The sequence below is a fragment of the Acanthopagrus latus genome, chromosome 4, assembly GCF_904848185.1.
Source record: "Acanthopagrus latus isolate v.2019 chromosome 4, fAcaLat1.1, whole genome shotgun sequence".
Classification (NCBI taxonomy): domain Eukaryota; kingdom Metazoa; phylum Chordata; class Actinopteri; order Spariformes; family Sparidae; genus Acanthopagrus; species Acanthopagrus latus.
The window spans coordinates 35,101,541-35,119,441 of record NC_051042.1 but is presented as its reverse complement, the minus strand read 5'-3'; the positions used below and the strand labels follow the sequence as shown (position 1 = coordinate 35,119,441).

At 44.8% G+C, this 17,901-nt stretch overlaps 2 protein-coding genes across 9 annotated transcripts in view; both read right to left on the bottom strand.

Annotated features, from left to right (window-relative positions):
* Positions 1-745: 745 nt before the first annotated feature.
* LOC119018087 (NLR family CARD domain-containing protein 3-like) lies at positions 746-3,260 on the bottom strand. Its single transcript, XM_037095455.1, has 4 exons — positions 3,226-3,260; positions 2,968-2,974; positions 1,711-2,186; positions 746-1,592 (listed from the first exon to the last, which is right to left on the bottom strand). Exons 1-4 carry the CDS (start codon positions 3,258-3,260, stop codon positions 1,409-1,411), a joined length of 702 nt encoding a protein of 233 aa, XP_036951350.1. The 3' UTR covers positions 746-1,408.
* Positions 3,261-7,481: 4,221 nt separating this feature from the next.
* LOC119018666 (forkhead box protein B1-like) overlaps positions 7,482-17,901 on the bottom strand; it is a 64,509-nt gene continuing 54,089 nt past the window's right edge. For 2 of the 8 annotated variants that reach the window (XR_005074818.1, XR_005074817.1), the window contains 4 exons: positions 17,534-17,654; positions 12,171-12,250; positions 7,962-8,121; positions 7,482-7,854 (listed from right to left, as the gene is read on the bottom strand). The gene's annotated coding sequence lies outside the window, so the exon portion shown is untranslated. Of the gene's footprint in view, positions 7,855-7,961; positions 8,122-12,170; positions 12,251-14,464; positions 16,458-16,605; positions 16,640-16,690; positions 17,655-17,901 lie in introns of those variants that run through there. The other 6 variants (XR_005074820.1, XR_005074819.1, XR_005074822.1 and 3 more) reach the window with 6 other exon arrangements.

Genomic DNA, 17,901 nt, shown 5'->3' with positions numbered 1-17,901 from the left:
ACAGCCACTGAAAATCCCAACCAAACAGCTTATCTTTGGTGTAATACAGATCTGTGGTGTTCCTGCACACAAGCGCAACTGCCTGCCAACGTTGTACAGTTGAGAGAATGTAGTCTTAAAGGAAAGGGCTGTTTGACAACAATGTAAAGCTGAGGGTGACAAGTGATGAGCCCTGACCAATGCAAAATATGACTGATTACCTAAAAAAAGAGTGGCGGTGCCAGCAGCACCTCTCTGAAGAGGTGAGAGATTTTCAACTTGAATTGTTCGAAGTGGCCGCACAAAAAAGGTAGAGCGCTCTGAATAAAGACGCTTCTGGTCAGAAAAAAAAGCTTTGTTCTCATGAACAAAACCTAAAACACACTCACATCTGCTTGGAAAACATTTCATTCTCTGTGGTCCGCCATGCTCCAACCTGGAGGGAGAAACACGCTCAACTGAAAACACATTCACTTATATCCACCTTAAACATGATGTTCCTCAATCAGAGGGACCGAGAAATGATGGGAGAGCTGCTGGCTGTTCAAGCTGTCTGTTCATACCTGAGGGTCTCCAGTTTACAGTGTGGATCCTTCAGTCTAGCTGACAGCTGCTTCACTCCTGAGTCTCCTGGATGATTGTAGGTGAGGTCCAGCTCTCTCAGATGTGAGGAATTGGAGATCAGAGCTGAGGCCAGAGATGCACAACCTCTCTCTGTGATCAGACAGCCTGACAGCCTGCACACACACACACACACACACACACACACACACACACACACACACACACACACACACACAGCTGCACTGTCAGTGTAAAGTGTTTAAATCAAAACTAGCCCTTTTTCAGACAGTCACATTATTCCACTCTTTAAAAATTACAAAACAAGCGTGAATTCATAATAGCTGTGACCAGCCAACCATGTAGTCATGCTTTCACAAACACAGCCTCAAAAATGTGGAAAAATAAACAAACAGAATATCAAGAGACAGCTGTGTGCAAAGTGTCCATTTTGATGGCCATCTGGTTCTGATGGCTCAGTTAATTTGTGACCTCCAGCACATTGGGCAGTTTGCTACTGTGTGTCTGAGTGTCTTTAAATATCCAAGTTAAGTTATATTATTGTTATAATACTGAGAACAAGCTCTTAGTTAATAGCTTCACTACAATACTGTTACTGCAATTTTTGCAGTTTGTTGTCTCCAGTCCAATACACAGCTGCTTCACTCCTGAATCCTTCAGGTCGTTGTAACTCAGGTCCAGCTCTCTCAGACTAGACAACTGGGAGCCAAGAACTGAAGACAGAGCTCCACAGCTTCTCTCTGAGAGGTTACAGTCACTTAGCCTAGAAAATAATTTTAATCAGTCAATCCACATATCAAATCTAAAAAGTAAATAAAAACTTGCTGGGTTAACTTCTCAACAATCCTCAGCCTGACCAGAGAGTCCCCAGTCTGCATTGTGGACCATTCAGTCCAACAGATGGAGGCTTCACTACTGAATCCTTCAGGCTGTTGTAACTCAGGTCCAGCTCTCTCAGACTAGATGACTGGGAGCTAAGAACTGAAGACAGAGCCTCACAGCTTCTCTTTGAGAGTTTGCAGCCTCTTTGCCTAAAGAGGAAGAAGTATTATAGAAGAAAACGATTAGAAATAGTCAATAGATCAATAGAATTCTAGATTTTCTTAATTTGATGAAAAAGTTAATCTGGATAGGTGTGTGTGCACGCACAGAGCTTTGCTGGATTCTTTGATGACAGGCAGCAGTGCCAGAAGACCCTCCTCTGAAGCACAGTATTTGCTCAGGTCAAACACGTCTATATCTTTTTCTGATGATAGCAAAATGAAGGCCAGAGCTGACCACTGAGCAGGAGACAGTTTGTCTGTGGAGAGACGTCCGGAGCTCAGGTACTGTTGGATCTCCTCCACTAGAGAACGATCATTCAGTTCATTCAGACAGTGGGACAGATTGATGCTTCTCTCAGGAGACTGATTCTCATTGATCTTCTGCTTGATGTACTCAACTGTTTCCTGATTGGTATGTGAATAACTTCCCACTTGTGTAAACAAGCCTTGCAAATGTTTCTGATTGGTCTCCAGTGAAAGACCCAGGAGGAAGCGGAGGAACAAGTCCAGGTGTCCATTTGGACTCTGTAAGGCCTCGTCCACAACACTCTTATAGAAATGTGTTGACCTGAATGTTTCACACTAGAATGTTGTTTGTTCCTCTTCCAGATTGACTCCAGAGTTGATGTAGTAGCAGGTGGTCCATCTTTAAATTCAACAGGAAGACCTTTAGACTGATCACTCTTCATGGACACACAGCTGGACTCAGAGTCTGATCTCTGCTGCTGTGCCCTAAAACGATCAACCAAAGATTCATTCTGACCAGACTGTCAGCAGTTCAAATTACAGAAGCAGACAGAAGATCAGTAAGAAGACAATGGAAGAGTAAGTTCTTCCTGTTTATCAAAATGTAATCTGATGAATGATGTAGTCTCACCTCTGTTGATTAGTTGACTAGTTTACCAGTCATTACAGTCATTGTTAACTAATATAGTTATGAGTCAACAGTTATTGTCAGCTGTTATTCAGTAGTTCAGTGACACTAGTTGTGTGGAGCCTAATATTAAAATCGATTTAAAGACCCAAACAGGATAAACGTGTTCAACATAAACACCTCAATCAGAATTAACAGGCCCCAACTGTTTTATAAGTCGATTAAATAAAAACTGCCCCATATAAACAACCTGAATGTCTGAACCCAGCAGCTGCGATATAAAGCTGCTCCAATTGTGTCATTTCATACAGCGTGCTGGTGTTGTGAAGCCAAAAGAGGTGTGATGGTACAAATCACAACAACCACAGAAATGACCAACTGGAGCGGCTTTATGTCGGCGCCGCTTGGTTCAGTGTGAACAAACAGAGGTGCTGCGATGATATTATATTGATACACATTATCTCTGTGTGAAAAAGCTTATCCTCTCACCTCTGAGCTTCATGTTCCCCACACAGAGAGGATTCAGAGGGACAGAACACTGACACTTGGAGAAACGATCTGAGCCACACCGAGGAGACAGTGAAAGGAAAACTACTGACACACAGTAAGAAACAACACAGGTAAAGGTGAACAGGAAATACCAGAGACAGAGAAACCGGTTTTCATAGGTTAGGAACCCGACACTGGTCCTCTGACTGCTCAGCACGTTTGCATGCTGTTGACCACCAGAGGGCAGCAGAGACTCACTGAGTGTCCCAGTAGGAGCGTGTCACTGTGGTCATGACGTCACCAGGTGACGATTCACCAGCTCACTGTGAGTTTTTACTGCAGGAACAGAAGAAGAGGAAGAAGAAGAAGAAGCAGAGAACCCTCGTCTGATGGCTTTACAATGCAAAATCTATTTTACAGATAAACAAGTTAAAACTTCACTAAAGTTTAAAGACAATCCATCATAAGCATCATAAAATTCAATTTACACAGAGTGAAAATATTAAGAATTTGTTTTTTTACACTTATGACTGAATATACTGTACTGAAATATTAAATAAGTTAAAACAATGTGCAGGAAAATGATAAATAAAAATAAAAAACAATCTAAACTTTGTCATGTCAGGTCTCCAAACTCTCTGATGGGTTCAACATTTGTTCTGCAGACGTCAAAGTTAAAACTCGGGACATCACCAGAGTTTCATCATCATCTGCAGTTTCTCTGGCTTTAGTGTAAAATATCAAACTGGAAAAAAAAAATATTCAACTTGACTTTTTATCTAATTCATAATTTCAGTCATTATCTTCTGTTCTACAAATTAAAAAAGTAAGAAAGATGATGAATTAAAAAATAAAAAAAAATGATTTCATGATAAAGTTTTTCTGCTCTGAGCGGATCTCCTCCTGAGGACGATCAGTGTTTGTTGGATCAAAGTCGTATTTGATGTGAAAATATTGGTTATTAATTACTTCCCAGTAGACTCACATAGACACATATTTGTGAAGTGTGTTTGTGTAAAGTCACATTAATTCATATTTGATAATTAAATCCAGTGAAAGTCAGATAAAAGATTCCTCCGCTGCTGCTTCAGGTTGTTTCTCCTTTAATCGTTCGTATGTTTTGTTTTGTTTGTTTGCTGCTAAGTTTTTAATTAAAGATGCTGATTTTACCTCCAGCAACACGCAGATACAAACAACACAGCGCCACTGATTCTACTGCTGAGAGGAGGAGGGGGAGGAGGAGGGGGAGGAGGAAGAGGAGGAGGAGGAGGAGGAGGAGGAGGAGGAGGTGGAGGGGGAGGAGGAAGAGGAGGAGGAGGAGGAGGGAGGAAGAAGAAGAGGTGGAGGAGGAGGAGGAGGAGGAGGAGGTGGAGGGGGAGGAGGAAGTGGAGGAGGAGGAGGAGGGAGGAAGAAGAAGAGGTGGAGGAGGAGGAGGAGGAGGAGGTGGAGGGGGAGGAGGAAGAAGAGGAGGTGGAGGAGGAGGTGGAGGTGGAGGAGGAGGAGGAAGAGTAGAGAAAGGAGGAGGAGGAGGAAGAGGAGGAGGAAGAAGAGGAGGTGGAGGGGGAGGAGGAAGAAGAGGAGTAAGAGGAGGAGGAGGAGGAGGTGGAGGAGGAAGAGGAGGAGGAGGAGGAGGAGGAGGAGGAGGAGGAGGTGGAGGAGGAAGAGGAGGAGTAAGAGGAGGAGGAGGAGGAAGAGGAGGAGGAAGAAGAGGAGGTGGAGGGGGAGGAGGAAGAAGAGGAGTAAGAGGAGGAGGAGGAGGAAGAAGAGGAGGTGGAGGGGGAGGAGGAAGAAGAGGAGTAAGAGGAGGAGGAGGAGGAAGAGGAGGTGGGGGGAGGAGGAGAAGAGGAGTAAGAGAGGAGGAGGAGGAGAGGAGACGAGAGAGGAGGTGGAGGAGGAGGAGTGAGGAAAAGAGGTGTAGAGGAGGAGGAGAGGAGGAAGAAGAAGAGGTGGAGGAGGAGGAGGAGGAGGAGGAGGTGGAGGGGGAGGAGGAAGAGGAGGAGGAGGAGGAGGGAGGAAGAAGAAGAGGTGGAGGAGGAGGAGGAGGAGGAGGTGGAGGGGGAGGAGGAAGAAGAGGAGGTGGAGGAGGAGGTGGAGGTGGAGGAGGAGGAGGAGGAGGAGGAGGAAGAAGAGGAGGTGGAGGGGGAGGAGGAAGAAGAGGAGTAAGAGGAGGAGGAGGAGGAGGTGGAGGAGGAGGGGGAGGAGGAAGAAGAGGAGGTGGAGGAGGAGGAGGAGGAGGAAGAGGAGGTGGGGGGAGGAGGAAGAAGAGGAGTAAGAGGAGGAGGAGGAGGAAGAGGAGGACGAAGAAGAGGAGGTGGAGGAGGAGGAGGAGGAAGAAGAGGAGTAAGAGGAGGAGGAGGAGGAAGAGGAGGAGGAAGAGGAGGAGGAGGAGGAAGAGGAGTAAGAGGAGGAGGAGGAGGAAGAGGAGGTGGGGGGAGGAGGAAGAAGAGGCGTAAGAGGAGGGGGAGGAGGAAGAGGAGGAGGAGGAGGACGAGGAGGAGGAAGAGGAGGAGGAGGAGGAGGAGGAGGAAGAGGAGTCACCGCTAACTGCTGCTCACTACACTCTTTGCTGTAGCTATTAGCTGCCATTAGCTAGCCAGCTCAGTTAGCCTGTCGGCGCTCGGATGTTTGTTCATGCAGTAGTGTTAAACTTTTATCTCGCTCTTATTTCTGTTCAGTATGAAAATAGGTGTCAGAATATTTCCTTTCTTGACATTTTGCGAGTTTGTTCTGTGTATTTGTGTCACTGACTGTCTGAATGAAGCTGATCCACTTCACACCTGGCAGGTGTGGCGCTGTGGACCAGAGGAGGTGCAGTGTTGATTCTGGCTTCATGGTTCTGCTTCTCGTGGGGAAGCAGACCTAAACAACATGGAGATTAACGCAGTGCAACAACTGGCTTAACGAGTCTGGATGAGCAGGGAGACTCCATCAGTTTGGGTTTTAGATCCTTTAGCATGAACTGGGGGTGAGATTATAAGTACCTGTCAACAGTAGCATGCTAGCTAACGTTAGCCTCCAGCTCTCCTCTCTCATTGGCTGCTGTGATCTGGTTCAAACAGTGTAGAGCTGAAACCTGCTGAGATGGATTTTTGTGATTAGATCTCTGTGTTTGATTGGCCGATGCAGCATCTAGGTGGATGATTTCATGTTGTTTTTATGATAAAAACCCAACCTGAACCCTAATTGCATTAATGAATCTGTAAAGAGTTCATCCTCCAGGGAGCATGAATGAGATCAGGATATCTGATGTGAATCAGTCGGAGGAGACCAAAGGCAGCGAACGATGAATGATTCTGTCTTCGTGATCAAGTTCTTCATGTGAACTTGACTCCCGGCTGCAGGTGTCAGACAGGAAGGAAGTCATGTTCTGATTTAGGTATTGATCAGGCAGACAGACACATCAGCTGTCTCTCTGCTTCAGCTCAGTCACAGCGTCTTGTTGAGCGGTGAGATCAACAGCGACGGATCTTTGATGGCGGTTTGACGAAGACGTCTCACGCTGACTCGTTTCTTTGAACCGGTGAGCAGGAAGTGACGACTGGACAAGTTGACAGCTGGTGAAACTTCAGCTGAGTTCACACAGACTGAAGCTCAATCTGACCGACTGCAGCACATTAAACACCCATCATATCAGTTGAGTCTGCTATTGATCCGATGGTGCAGGGCTCAGCCATCAATCACAACATTTCACTCCGTTATATTGCATCAATTAACTAATTAAAGAACCTAAAAACCTATCCAGCTGAAATAAGAACAGTCTTAATGACAGCAGCCATCTTTGGGATAAACTCTATTTGACCTGAACTTTGACTTTTGAGTTTTTCGGCCAGCAGCGGCTGACTGACAAGTTTCATGTCTTTATAAATGTTGATGGTTGAAACACAACAGAAACAAGATGTTAGCGCCACCTGGAGATAAAAAGATGTCGTACCTATCTACTGAAAATGATTTGTAAGTATATTTTAATACATTTTTAAATGAAGTGGACTTAAACCAGACTTTAACAAAGTTTAGCCTGAATTCAGACGGAAATAATTACAGCTTTTAAAAGTAAAACTAAGCTTATTACATCTGTGTGTGTTTATCACACTTCAGTACAACTTATAGAATAAATAAACATTAATTTACGTAAGAATACAACAGTGGTTAACACAGGGACATGGAAATAATTATATATGTCAAAAGTAATTGCCATTTAGTTAATTTTAATTTAATCAATAAACTTTTTAAAATTACAACTCAAAACAAAAAAACATTAAACTTTGACCTTTTGTAAGTTTCCTAGAAGTAAAACTGAAGTGAGAAAACACACTGACATTATATTTTAATATACTGGAGCAGAATATTTTCTAAGTAAATTGTTACTTTAATTATCTGCAATTTATCATCACTTAAAAAATCAAAGGTGTACAATTAACAACAAAACACAGTTTTTAGAAGAACACCAAAATACAGTTTTAAATATTGTTTAATTTATTTTCTTTGTTAAACAAATCTGTTTAGAAGTTGATTTTTTAAAGGTACATTTGAAATAAACTTTACACTTGTAATTACATTTCTATATTTCAATTATATTTTCAGTAAAATAATACAAACTATTTCTTCATGTTTAAACTTATTTTATTCTTCCCTCCACAAAATGTCTCAGTTAATTTTTTCATTTCTTGTTCATAAATTGAGCTTCCTGATCAGGAGATAATAATTGTTCTGTTTTAATATTTATCTCTGGAAGATAAAACTGCTCCGTCAGTTTCCGTCTCAGGACTGTCGATGTTTCATCATCACGTTAAACTCCAGTTACTGTTTGAACGCCGAGCGGTCGACGTGTTGATGAAGTCAGCAGCCGCTCGTCTGTCAGCTCTCCACGCTGAGTGTTGATCCGCCGACCTGCACGAGTGTTATTTGTTTAAAGCAGAGCTAATCCTCAATTGTCACGCTCCCATAATCCCATCGTCGGCCTTCCTTTTCAATCCCATCATCCCCCCCTCTCTCACCCTCCCGGACCTCCAGACGGCGAGCAGAAATCACCACGACGGCCACTCCAACATGAACCAAATGTCAGCCGCTCCTCCCTCGCGGAGCCGCAGACCGGCGAGATAATTACAGCTGCCATCTTCGTCCTCCGACCGGCGGTGCTGGGACGACAAAAACAGCCTGTGAAGGTGAAGCGAGGAGAGAAGGAGGATCTATTAAATACAATAACACAGATCTGAGTTCAACATTCATCCATGAAGTGTTTCTGAGGTCCAGGAGCCACGAGGACATTTCACAAATACGTCTTCAAACAAAGAATATTTGCTGATGACGGTTCATCAAACCTCCGACTGAACCACAAGACACGAGGTTTTTACAGAAAGTCTCATAAAGTTCAAATTAATATCTGATAAATGTTCAATGACACCTGCAGGTTGAGACAAAACAAAACATTTATTAAAGACCAACAGTGTGATTAATCACCTTGAGGTCACTTGAAATCAAAAACTCTGATTTCACGTCTTTCTGATATAAACAGTGAATAAACCGAGACGCTCAACTGACTCAAAGATAAAGTAACGCTAGCTTTTCCTCTAAAGAACCTAAAAGTGCATGATGCTAACATAGAATTAGCAAGGCTAAGCTGCTCACACTCTATCTAACATGAACTTGTGTAATTCATAAGCTAAATTTATCAGAGATGAGAAAATCTGTTGAAGTGAAATGAGACGAGATGAACAAAAAGACGGATCAGTTCTGCAGTCAGACGTCTGCTGAGGTTTCAGCAGTCGGTCTGAATATGTGTTGTAAACTATAAATGAACATATTCACATCTTTTAAATATAAACTATTTATTTGTTTTTAAAGATGTCCGTCTTCAGTAGGAACCAATGAGCTCGCAGCTGAGAGCGACAGACAGGAAGTCGGACAGTTCTGACAGACGGACGTGTTGTTGGTTTAAGTCTAAAATATAAAATAATAATAAAATAAATAAAATATAACTTGTTTTAAAAGTCAACAAAAATCCTGAACATGTTTATTGTTGTTGTGTCTCTCAGATGATCTGATGATGACCTGGCAGCTCGTCTACAGAACCACTGGAGGGGACGGGGGCTGATGGGAGCTCCCTCCTCGCTCTCACCCCGGGTCGCCCCCGTCCCGCCCCGTCCCGCCTCAGGTTCTGTTTTGATGAGCAGAAACAGCAGATCATGACGGTGACGCTCAGTTTCCTCTCAGGCAGCAGAGAGTGAAAGGTCTCGCCCGGTTTCTTTTTCAGAGAAACGTCTTCTGTCTTTCTCTCGTCGGCTCATTTGGACGCCACGGGCCGGCGGCGCGACTCCTGATGTCACCGCCGCCGCGACCGACCAGCCGAGCCGCAGAGCAATTATCCAGTTCACTGCTCAATCCAGCAACGAGTTCCGGAGCGACACAGAACCGGACTGATAACAGAACAAACTCAACTTATATCACCTGACACATTTTACAGTTTCTGAACAGATAGAAAGACAGAAACAAATCCTTCATGCATAATGCAAACCAGCAGACTGCAGCCGCTCACTGGAGCCATTTAGTGGCTTTCAGCTCGTATCAAGGCTTCAAGTCATGAATTAAGATGAGCACACCAGGCTGCCACATGCACTCCCCCGCGCTGTAAAATGAACAATTAAGAAGAGGGCCGCTAATTAAGCGCGGAGATCAAGCGCCTCTCTGTCTTCGCCCTGAAGGAGGTTCTTCCACCGGGCCTCGGATCAAAGCGACGCCAGAGGACGGCGCCCCGCGACGGCACGTTTCCTCTGGCTAAACGCAGATTAATGCTCCGCTCGCAGGATCCCGGTACAAAAGAGAAAGCTGTGTTTCACAGAAAACTAAAAACTGACACAGGCAGAGAACACAACAAATATTTCCTGCTGAACAGGATCCATGAAAGCGGCGGCTTGTTGAATCATCATTACACACATGAAGACCAAAAACACTTGTTTGTGAGTCAGAACAAAGACGACATTCACACGAGTTCTCTGCGACTCTGCCGTCTTTCATTCTGCTCTCCGAAGCCAAATGCAAATGAATCCGGGCGCTGGAACTCTAAAATTTTTATTTATGCCCGCCTACTGAGTCACACATGTTTAATCTTGCCGTTTCTTTCTCTTGTGCTCTTGTTCTTGGGGAATATGCAAAGTTTATCAGGCCTGCATCCTGACTTTCATGTCGGGCCTTGGCTTCTTGACTGAGACGCAGACAGACGCTGAGAGAGATTGAAGCGTCAGGTAGAAGCAGAGTTAGCCTGCAGGGCTGAATCAGCGCGGTGACGCCCGTGTCTGCTAATCGGCGCTGACACGCTCCTGATGCCAGCCCTTCATTATAAATATTTTTAAAGGGGCTCCGACCTTCTGCGCGCCCCGTCCGGGACCCGAGCGCTGCGTGCGCGGGCCTTTGATTTCTGCTCCTCGGTGGGTTTCAGGCTCGTCATTATGACAGCGCCGCTTGACAGCTCCTCATCACACGCGTCTTGTCGTCTTTTGTGGGAAGTTTTGCAACAATTAGCATAAATATTTCATGTGTTTCTGCCCCGCGTCGTCCCTGCTGCCGCTGCTGAAACAGGATCCGGCTGACGCGTCCCAGAGATGTCACCGAGCGCTGCCGGAAAACGACAAACCTTTGTAAAGTGTACTTTTCTCCCTATTAACATACAAAGATGAAGCAACAGAGGCAAACAGCCAAACACATGTTCCCTTTGTGGAGTCTTTTATTGAACATATTTGGGAGCAAAGAGAGCGGAGTTTGATTACGGGGAAGAGAAACGCCTCGGTGAATCGCGGCCTGCGAGTATGCAAATCTCTCCGCTGCATTTATGAGATAAACTCGTACACATTATTTATTTCACACCAACTTATTTACATTCTAGATGGAAAACCGTCCGCTGGAAGTTTACCGAGGGAATCGTTGCTGCGACACTCGGAGGGCTGACGAGTGGGAGAAAGTCAAGAAACTTTCAGGTAAGTAGTGCAGAAGACTCACAGCTGCAAACTAACTTTCACTCCAGTCGAATCGCTCTGCAGATAACGAAGGTGCAGCAACATTACAAGGGCACGTAACGCTGTGCCAATTAATCTCAGCCTGCCGCCTGCAGCCATCCAGCAACAAGATTAAATATATACTTACATCTGATTTCAAAGGAGTTGTAAACCCTCTCTGGCTGCAGCAACACAGCGCCCACTGTGGAAGACTTTACTTAAGCTCGAGGAAGAGCATCATTAAAATTAAAGTGAACGAAGGGAAGAGAAGAGTTTCAGTACTCGTGCCGTCGGCTACTGTTCAGCACTTCAAAACAAACTGCCGGGGCAGAACCGATCCAGCGCCGCAGTCAAACGCTCGTCGCTCACTATTTGATGTTGTTTGTTGGCGCTGAGTTGATGAGTTTCCCCCGATGAAAGATTCAGATTACACAGAGAGAATAAAACCAAACACACACACGGACCAGCTCGCATGAAGCTGCAGCACCAAGGTCCGACAGCACACCTCAACACGAGGCCGGATCCGTCTCAGAACCTCGACCAGGAGAGGGTTCCAGCGGCCTTCGTACAGAGTGTTTACAATATACAGTTTATTGAATGTTTCTGATCCAAGATGAAACTGACTGAAACAGACGGGCTGGAAACACACAGTTTGTTCAGTTCCTCCTCATGAAACAACTCTTAAAATCATTGCTTCCTTTTCATCTTTTAACAACACTTCGGGTGATACCGGACTGGTTCTGAAGGCCTCACACCCTCACAGAACCGCCCCGTCCTCCCTCCTGTCAGTGACGAGCTGTGACTCGTCCTCACAAAGAGGAAGAAGAACATGTGAAACTGAAGTCAAACGAAGGGACGGAGGAGTTTCACCGTGTGATTCAGCGCTCTCGTCAGCTCGTTTTTCCAACGCTTCAGTCGTGGATGTTGATTCTCTCTCACATCTCGTCTCTTCAGTCTCGATCTCATTACTTAAATCCATCTAAAACACAGTTTTCCTGTAAATGTTGATGTGACTCTCAGCAGTGTCGTCTGTTGTCGGGCAGATCAAACGACACCATCTGTCACTGAACTTCCTAACAAAGCCGTCATGTAAATGGACTCAGTCAGCTGTGTCCTCCATCTCTGATCCTCCTCTACACTTCATATATCATCCACATAATAACCCTCATCTACCCCCCGGTGACCACGAGCCCCCCACCCACCCCCGACCTCACCCACCTTCAGGCACCTACAGCAGCGGTGGGATTTATTACCAGAGACGTCCCAGCAGGGGGAGTTCAGTGCACGACCCGGAGATCCTGCAGGACAGAGAGACCAACATATTATTACAGAAACGATCAGAGTCTGAGCTGAAATAAGAACCATAACATCATAACATAGCATTCAGCTAAATGCTAACATGAATAACAAATGTGCATGAATTAGCATTATGAGCACAAACCTCACAGTAACACTCCAACATGCTGATGTTCATCAGTTCTGCTGATGTTCGGACATAAACGAGCGTACTGGACGTCGGTCTGTTGACCCGATTGTGGCGCTGGATTCAAAGTCGCTTTCAGGATTTTTATGGGTGTTTTTAAAAAGGTGAGTTGGGATGAAAAGATGCTCGTCAGTTCACAAGTTTAACAGCTGATTTAATTTAATAAACTTTCTGCTAGAATCACTGGTCACAGTTAGTCGTCCGATCACGAGGACATAAAAGAACCGCAGCGTTCTGTTCAGGCGGTTCTGAAGTTACCTGGTTTGATTGACGTTGTCCTCACGGCCTGAATGGACCACACTACTGGACAGAACCACCAGAGTTTATTAAAAACAAACCCAACAGGTTCTGAGAGAAGGTTTTTTAATTTGGACCAGTAATCCACTGAACAACAGAACACGTATAGGAATCAGGCAGTCGCGACCCGGTTCAGAGGTTCTTCACGCTCAGGTTCTGGTCCGGAGGGTTTTATCTTCTCTGGTCTCTGCTCATCTTTTCCAGCCGGTCCTGCTGAGAGACTCCATCTCATCTGCGGCTCGGTGCAGCCCGAGCCCGGCCCCAATGAGTTATTATTACATCCTGAGAATATGCAAATGGATCGGCTCGTCGTGTGTGTTTTTGATGGAAGAATACAAATCACGCCGACATGACACTTTTTTAATTTTCCTGATGAATGTAATGCTTCAGAACGAGGAAGGATTGATGACGGGGCGTAATGAACCCTTTAGCACACACAGACTCGCAGGTTTTTCATTACTGTCCCGCCCGAAGACGCTCGGCCACAAATCTGTCCCGGGTCAGCTCGGCTCCGGAGCTCGGAGCGGTGCCGGTCCGGGTCAGAGTCAACACCGACCGTGTTCACATGGGCCAAAGTGATCCGATCAGAGGAGGATCCTTTACTCCAGTTAAAGTTCTGATACCACCCTGACCCAAATACAGTAATCAGCCAGACTGTGCAGAAATATATAATTATTGATTTATTATTATTGTTATTATTCATGGATTAATATGTCTTTATTGTTGCAGCCGGTGACGTTGGAGCTGATTTCATTTTGTTCATGTATAATATTATTTCTTTTGGCTTCTTTGATCTCACTGACGATCAATTAAGTCTTAATGATAATATCAACACTCATTTTCTAATTCTGATCATACAGATTATATTTTCTAACATTATTAAACATCTGGAGGGTAACCTTCATTAAATAAATGTAGAGTATCGGATAATAAAGATAATAAAAGTGATCAGTGCAGCGACACCTGAGCTTCTGGTACCGTCAAATGAAAGGAGTTGTATAATATTTGAACTGGATCAGAAATGAACCCACAGAGAAACTGAAACAGAACCCGGCACCAACACGTCATGGATCAGTCGTTCTCGTCCGTCGAGCTCAATGTGAGCAGCAGGAACAGGGCCCAGGCTGAGAGGGACCGGCCCGTTTCATTGTCCTCAGAACTTACTTTTAAGAAGCCACTTATTAAAATCATAATCACACAAGAACCGTGAGTGACTGCAGATCTTTAGCTCCGGTCTCAGTGGACCTCCCAGCACCAGAGGAACCGTGTTATCAGAACCTCATCAGACGTGGAAACAAGAAGAAACAGCCGACTTACGTCACGTCAGCGTTCCTGTGTGAGAATCCAACAGAATTGTTGAGGCCGGTTCCTCACAGGGAGTCGGTTCTGACTGAAAACTGTAAATGAAGTCAGGCTGATAATGTCGCTGATGCTCTGGGTCAGAACTCAGGCTCAGAACCGAACCTGGTGACAGAAAGCTTTATTAAATGAGAACAAGTCTGCAGAACGGAGCTGAAACGTCTCTGATGTGACGAGAAGACGTTCAGTGTTTTCTTCTACACCTGCAGTCGGCCTTTGTGCTGCTGTGTGTGTGTGTGTGCGTGTGCGTGTGCGTGTGCGTGCTTGCCTGTGTGTGTGTGTGTGTGTGTGTGTGTGTGTGTGCGTGCTTGCCTGTGTGTGTGTGTGTGTGTGTGTGTGTGCCTGCGTGCTTGCCTGTGTGTGTGTGTGTGTGTGTGTGTGTGCGTGCGTGCTTGCCTGTGTGTGTGTGTGTGTGTGTGGTAATGGCCTCCATTCATTATGAGGCCGGTTGATTTTCATTTACTCTCTCAGCCCCGACAATTAAAGGGAGCAGCTGAGGAGGTGATGGAGGCGCCGGGACGCCCAGAGGTCGCCCAGCACTTTAAGTGATAAATTAAATACTATTATCCAGACTCCTCCTCCACCTCCACACACACGCACACACACATGCACACACACATGCACACACACATGCACACACAGTACCACTTAAAGGTATTCAAGTCCAATTCATGAAAAGTGTAATTTATCCTTTGTTCATCGAGGTAAACTGATAAAAAAAGAAGAGTCACTCTGTTAGCAGTTAGCTCTGTGTTAGCAGTTAGCTCTGTGTTAGCGGTTAGCTCTGTGTTAGCGGTTAGCTCTGTGTTAGCGGTTAGCTCTTTGGTACACGGATGTTAGCAGCTCATTAGCTGATTCACCTGTTTATTCATCGGGTCAAACAGTTGGACAACAACATGTATTGTGTGTCTTCAAATGTCCTCGTCGTCATCTTGTGTTATCGTCCTTGTCGTGTCCTCACAATCGTCTCATGGCGTCCATTAGTTTCTTGTCTGTCTTCATGTTGTCCTCACTGCTGTCCTGTGTCTTCCACTCTGTCATTTCTTGTTTTGTGTCCCAGTTTGTTGTTGTCCTCATCATGTGGAGTTGATGTCCGTCTCTTTTCTTTGTCATCTTGTTTCACCTCTCTGTCTGTTTCCCTGTCCTCTTGCTGTCTTCCCATCATTGATTTGATGTCCTCCGTATCATCTGTCTTCTCTCTGTTCTGTGTTGCTCTCCCTTTAGTCTCGTCCCGTCCCATGTTGTCCTCTGTTGTGCCTTCGCCACCATCTTTGTCTCGTCATGTCTTTTTCTGTCCTCTTGTGTCTTCTCTCCTCTGTCTTGTTGTCCCTCGCCCACGTTCTGTTTAATGCTGTCTGTCCCTTGTTTTGCTGTCTGTCCTGCGGCCTCATGCCGTTCTTCTTATCATCTTCACTTGTCTTCCATGACATCTCTTAGTGTCGTCCTCTGTGTCTTCCTATCTTGTTGTTCTCTTCATCATCTCATGTTTTGTCCCTGTCCTCTGTTGTCCCGTCACCAACATCCTCGTCTCTATCACGTCCTCTGTTGTTGTCTCTGTCCTCTCGTGTCTTCCCTCCTGTCCATCACTGTCTCGTCTCTTCTGTCCGTCCTCTTGTCGTCCTGCGACTGTGTGAGACAGACACTTGAGTCCGGCGGATCCTCGTCCACAACAAAACACATATTAGCATTAGAGAGCAAACTAACATATTAGTGTGCCGTTGATCTGACGGGACGCAGCGCGGGACGATCAGTCATCCGGCGGGGGACAAACACAATTACATCGCAGCGATAACAGAGCGCAGAGACTCGGAGAGGAAAACCCTCCTGACCTCTGCAGCTCGGATCCATTTACATGTTTGATGTCTCGTTGAATTAGTATCACAGTGTGAAAGACAAAGCTAATGGAAATGAGCCAGAGACGGGCAGTACTGCTGATTGGGCCTGATATAATTAGAATAATATCACGTCCGGCGTTAATAACAAGGAAGGAAATAAATAACGGGCAGATCGGTTAATAGCGCCGCGCTAAAATGGCTGCGTTTTAAATATGCCGAGGCCAGCGCTTCTTTCTGTTTACTCATGGGCCGCTGATCGTCTGAATATTGATGTGGCGGAGCGACCGGCGCTGACGGATCCTCGGCTCTGGCGCCGGGCGGGGGGGCTTCTTCATCCTGATTATTCATCTTGATAAATACATAAGGACGGACTAAATTATGGCTGTTTTTCAGGCGGTACCGGTTTGGACTGGGTGTGAATGAGCTCTGCTGATAGATGTGAGCAGCCGGTCCGAGAGGCAGCGGCGCCGCCCGCTCACACTTCTCCAGGATTCTTACACTGATTTTCTGCTTCCACAGATTCATCTGCTCCTGACAGGAGAGAAGATGTTGTTCTTTAATTGTTTTTCCTCCTGAGGAGAAAATTATTTGTCATTTTTTAGGAAATTATCAGGAAATTGCAGAGACAGAAAATAAACAGTGACTCATTTCAACCAGGCTGGTTCTGATTGGGTTTTTATTTTCTTCTAAAAGCCTGTTTCACCAGCTGACTGCTGAAAATGAAAAAAGGTGATTTCATCAATACTTTTATTCACTGAATCTTCATCTGCTCAGTTTATGTAAATATATATAAATATATTTATACATATTTATATATAAATTATGTTTGATTGGCTTTTATCTCATGTAACTTTTGTCATGTGAGATTTAACCGAACTGTGTTGAATTATATTCCATTTGATTATTAAAGTTCTTTATTGATAAAATGTAATTATTCAGATTTTAAAAAATCCTGATTTTCTTAATGAGCCTTAAACTGGAAAACCCTGATTTCTGTCTCCACGCAGGTTTAATTAAATAAAAAGGAAGACGGCTTCAGGTGATTCAGACAGGAAGTGAGTCAGAGACGACGAGATCTCAGACTTCATGTTCGACAAGACAAGAAGGAACGTTGTCTGCAGAGATTTTGGGATAGATGATTTTTAATTGGTTTCTGTTGTATCATTTTCTCAGTAATATTTTCAACTTAACACGCTGCTGTACATCAGGTACATAACATGTTCTATAACATGAAATCCATCTGGTGATGATGTTTTTCAGACGTGGTTCTGCAGAAGATTTACTGATCACGAAGGAAAGAAATTAAAACTCAGACTTGAATAAAAAGAATTAACTTTGTTTTTCCCAACAAACACTAAAAGTAATGTGAGCATCTGGTGTCTGTTTCTTACTTTATCACAATAAAATATAAATAAATATAAATCAGTTCATTTTAAAATGAGTTTAAAATAATTTCTCTGTGTTCAGTGATGATTTTCAGAAGTCTGATCTAAGTGGAGGAAACTTCCTTCACGTCAGCTTTATTTTGAAAGTGTCATCCTGAGAGTTCCTCGGCAGCTCTCTGCCCTCTCAGGTCTGATGAGGTGTGTTTGAGTGTGTGTCGGTACCAGAACCACGGAGCGAGAGGAACCTCATTAATGTCACATCCTGCAGAGTCAACGACAACACGACCTGCCGACTCCACCCGAAGAAGAAAACAACAGCGTCTGATTGGCACACTGAGGCACTCTGGGTAAAAACAGAGGAGACACAGAGGGGGGACGTGAACATCCATCGCACTTCAAATATTATCTCACGGCGTCAGGACTGATGGAGCGGCGGGCCGCGACGTACGGCTGCTGACGCTGCCATCATCCATCTGCAGAGTGAACGAGGTCTGAGACTCCATTAGTCTAAATCTACCTGCTGCTTCGCTGATCTAATAACATTTGAATCAATCAACAGTGTGAATTCTGATCACAGCAGAATGGATTAT

Coding starts and splice junctions, on each gene's coding strand:
- LOC119018087 (XM_037095455.1), bottom strand. CDS start 3,260: ATGACCACAGTGACACGCTCCTACTGGGACACTCA. Junction 1,593..1,710: donor AAAGAATCCAGCAAAGCTCT/GTGCGTGCACAC, acceptor CTTCCTCTTTAG/GCAAAGAGGCTGCAAACTCT.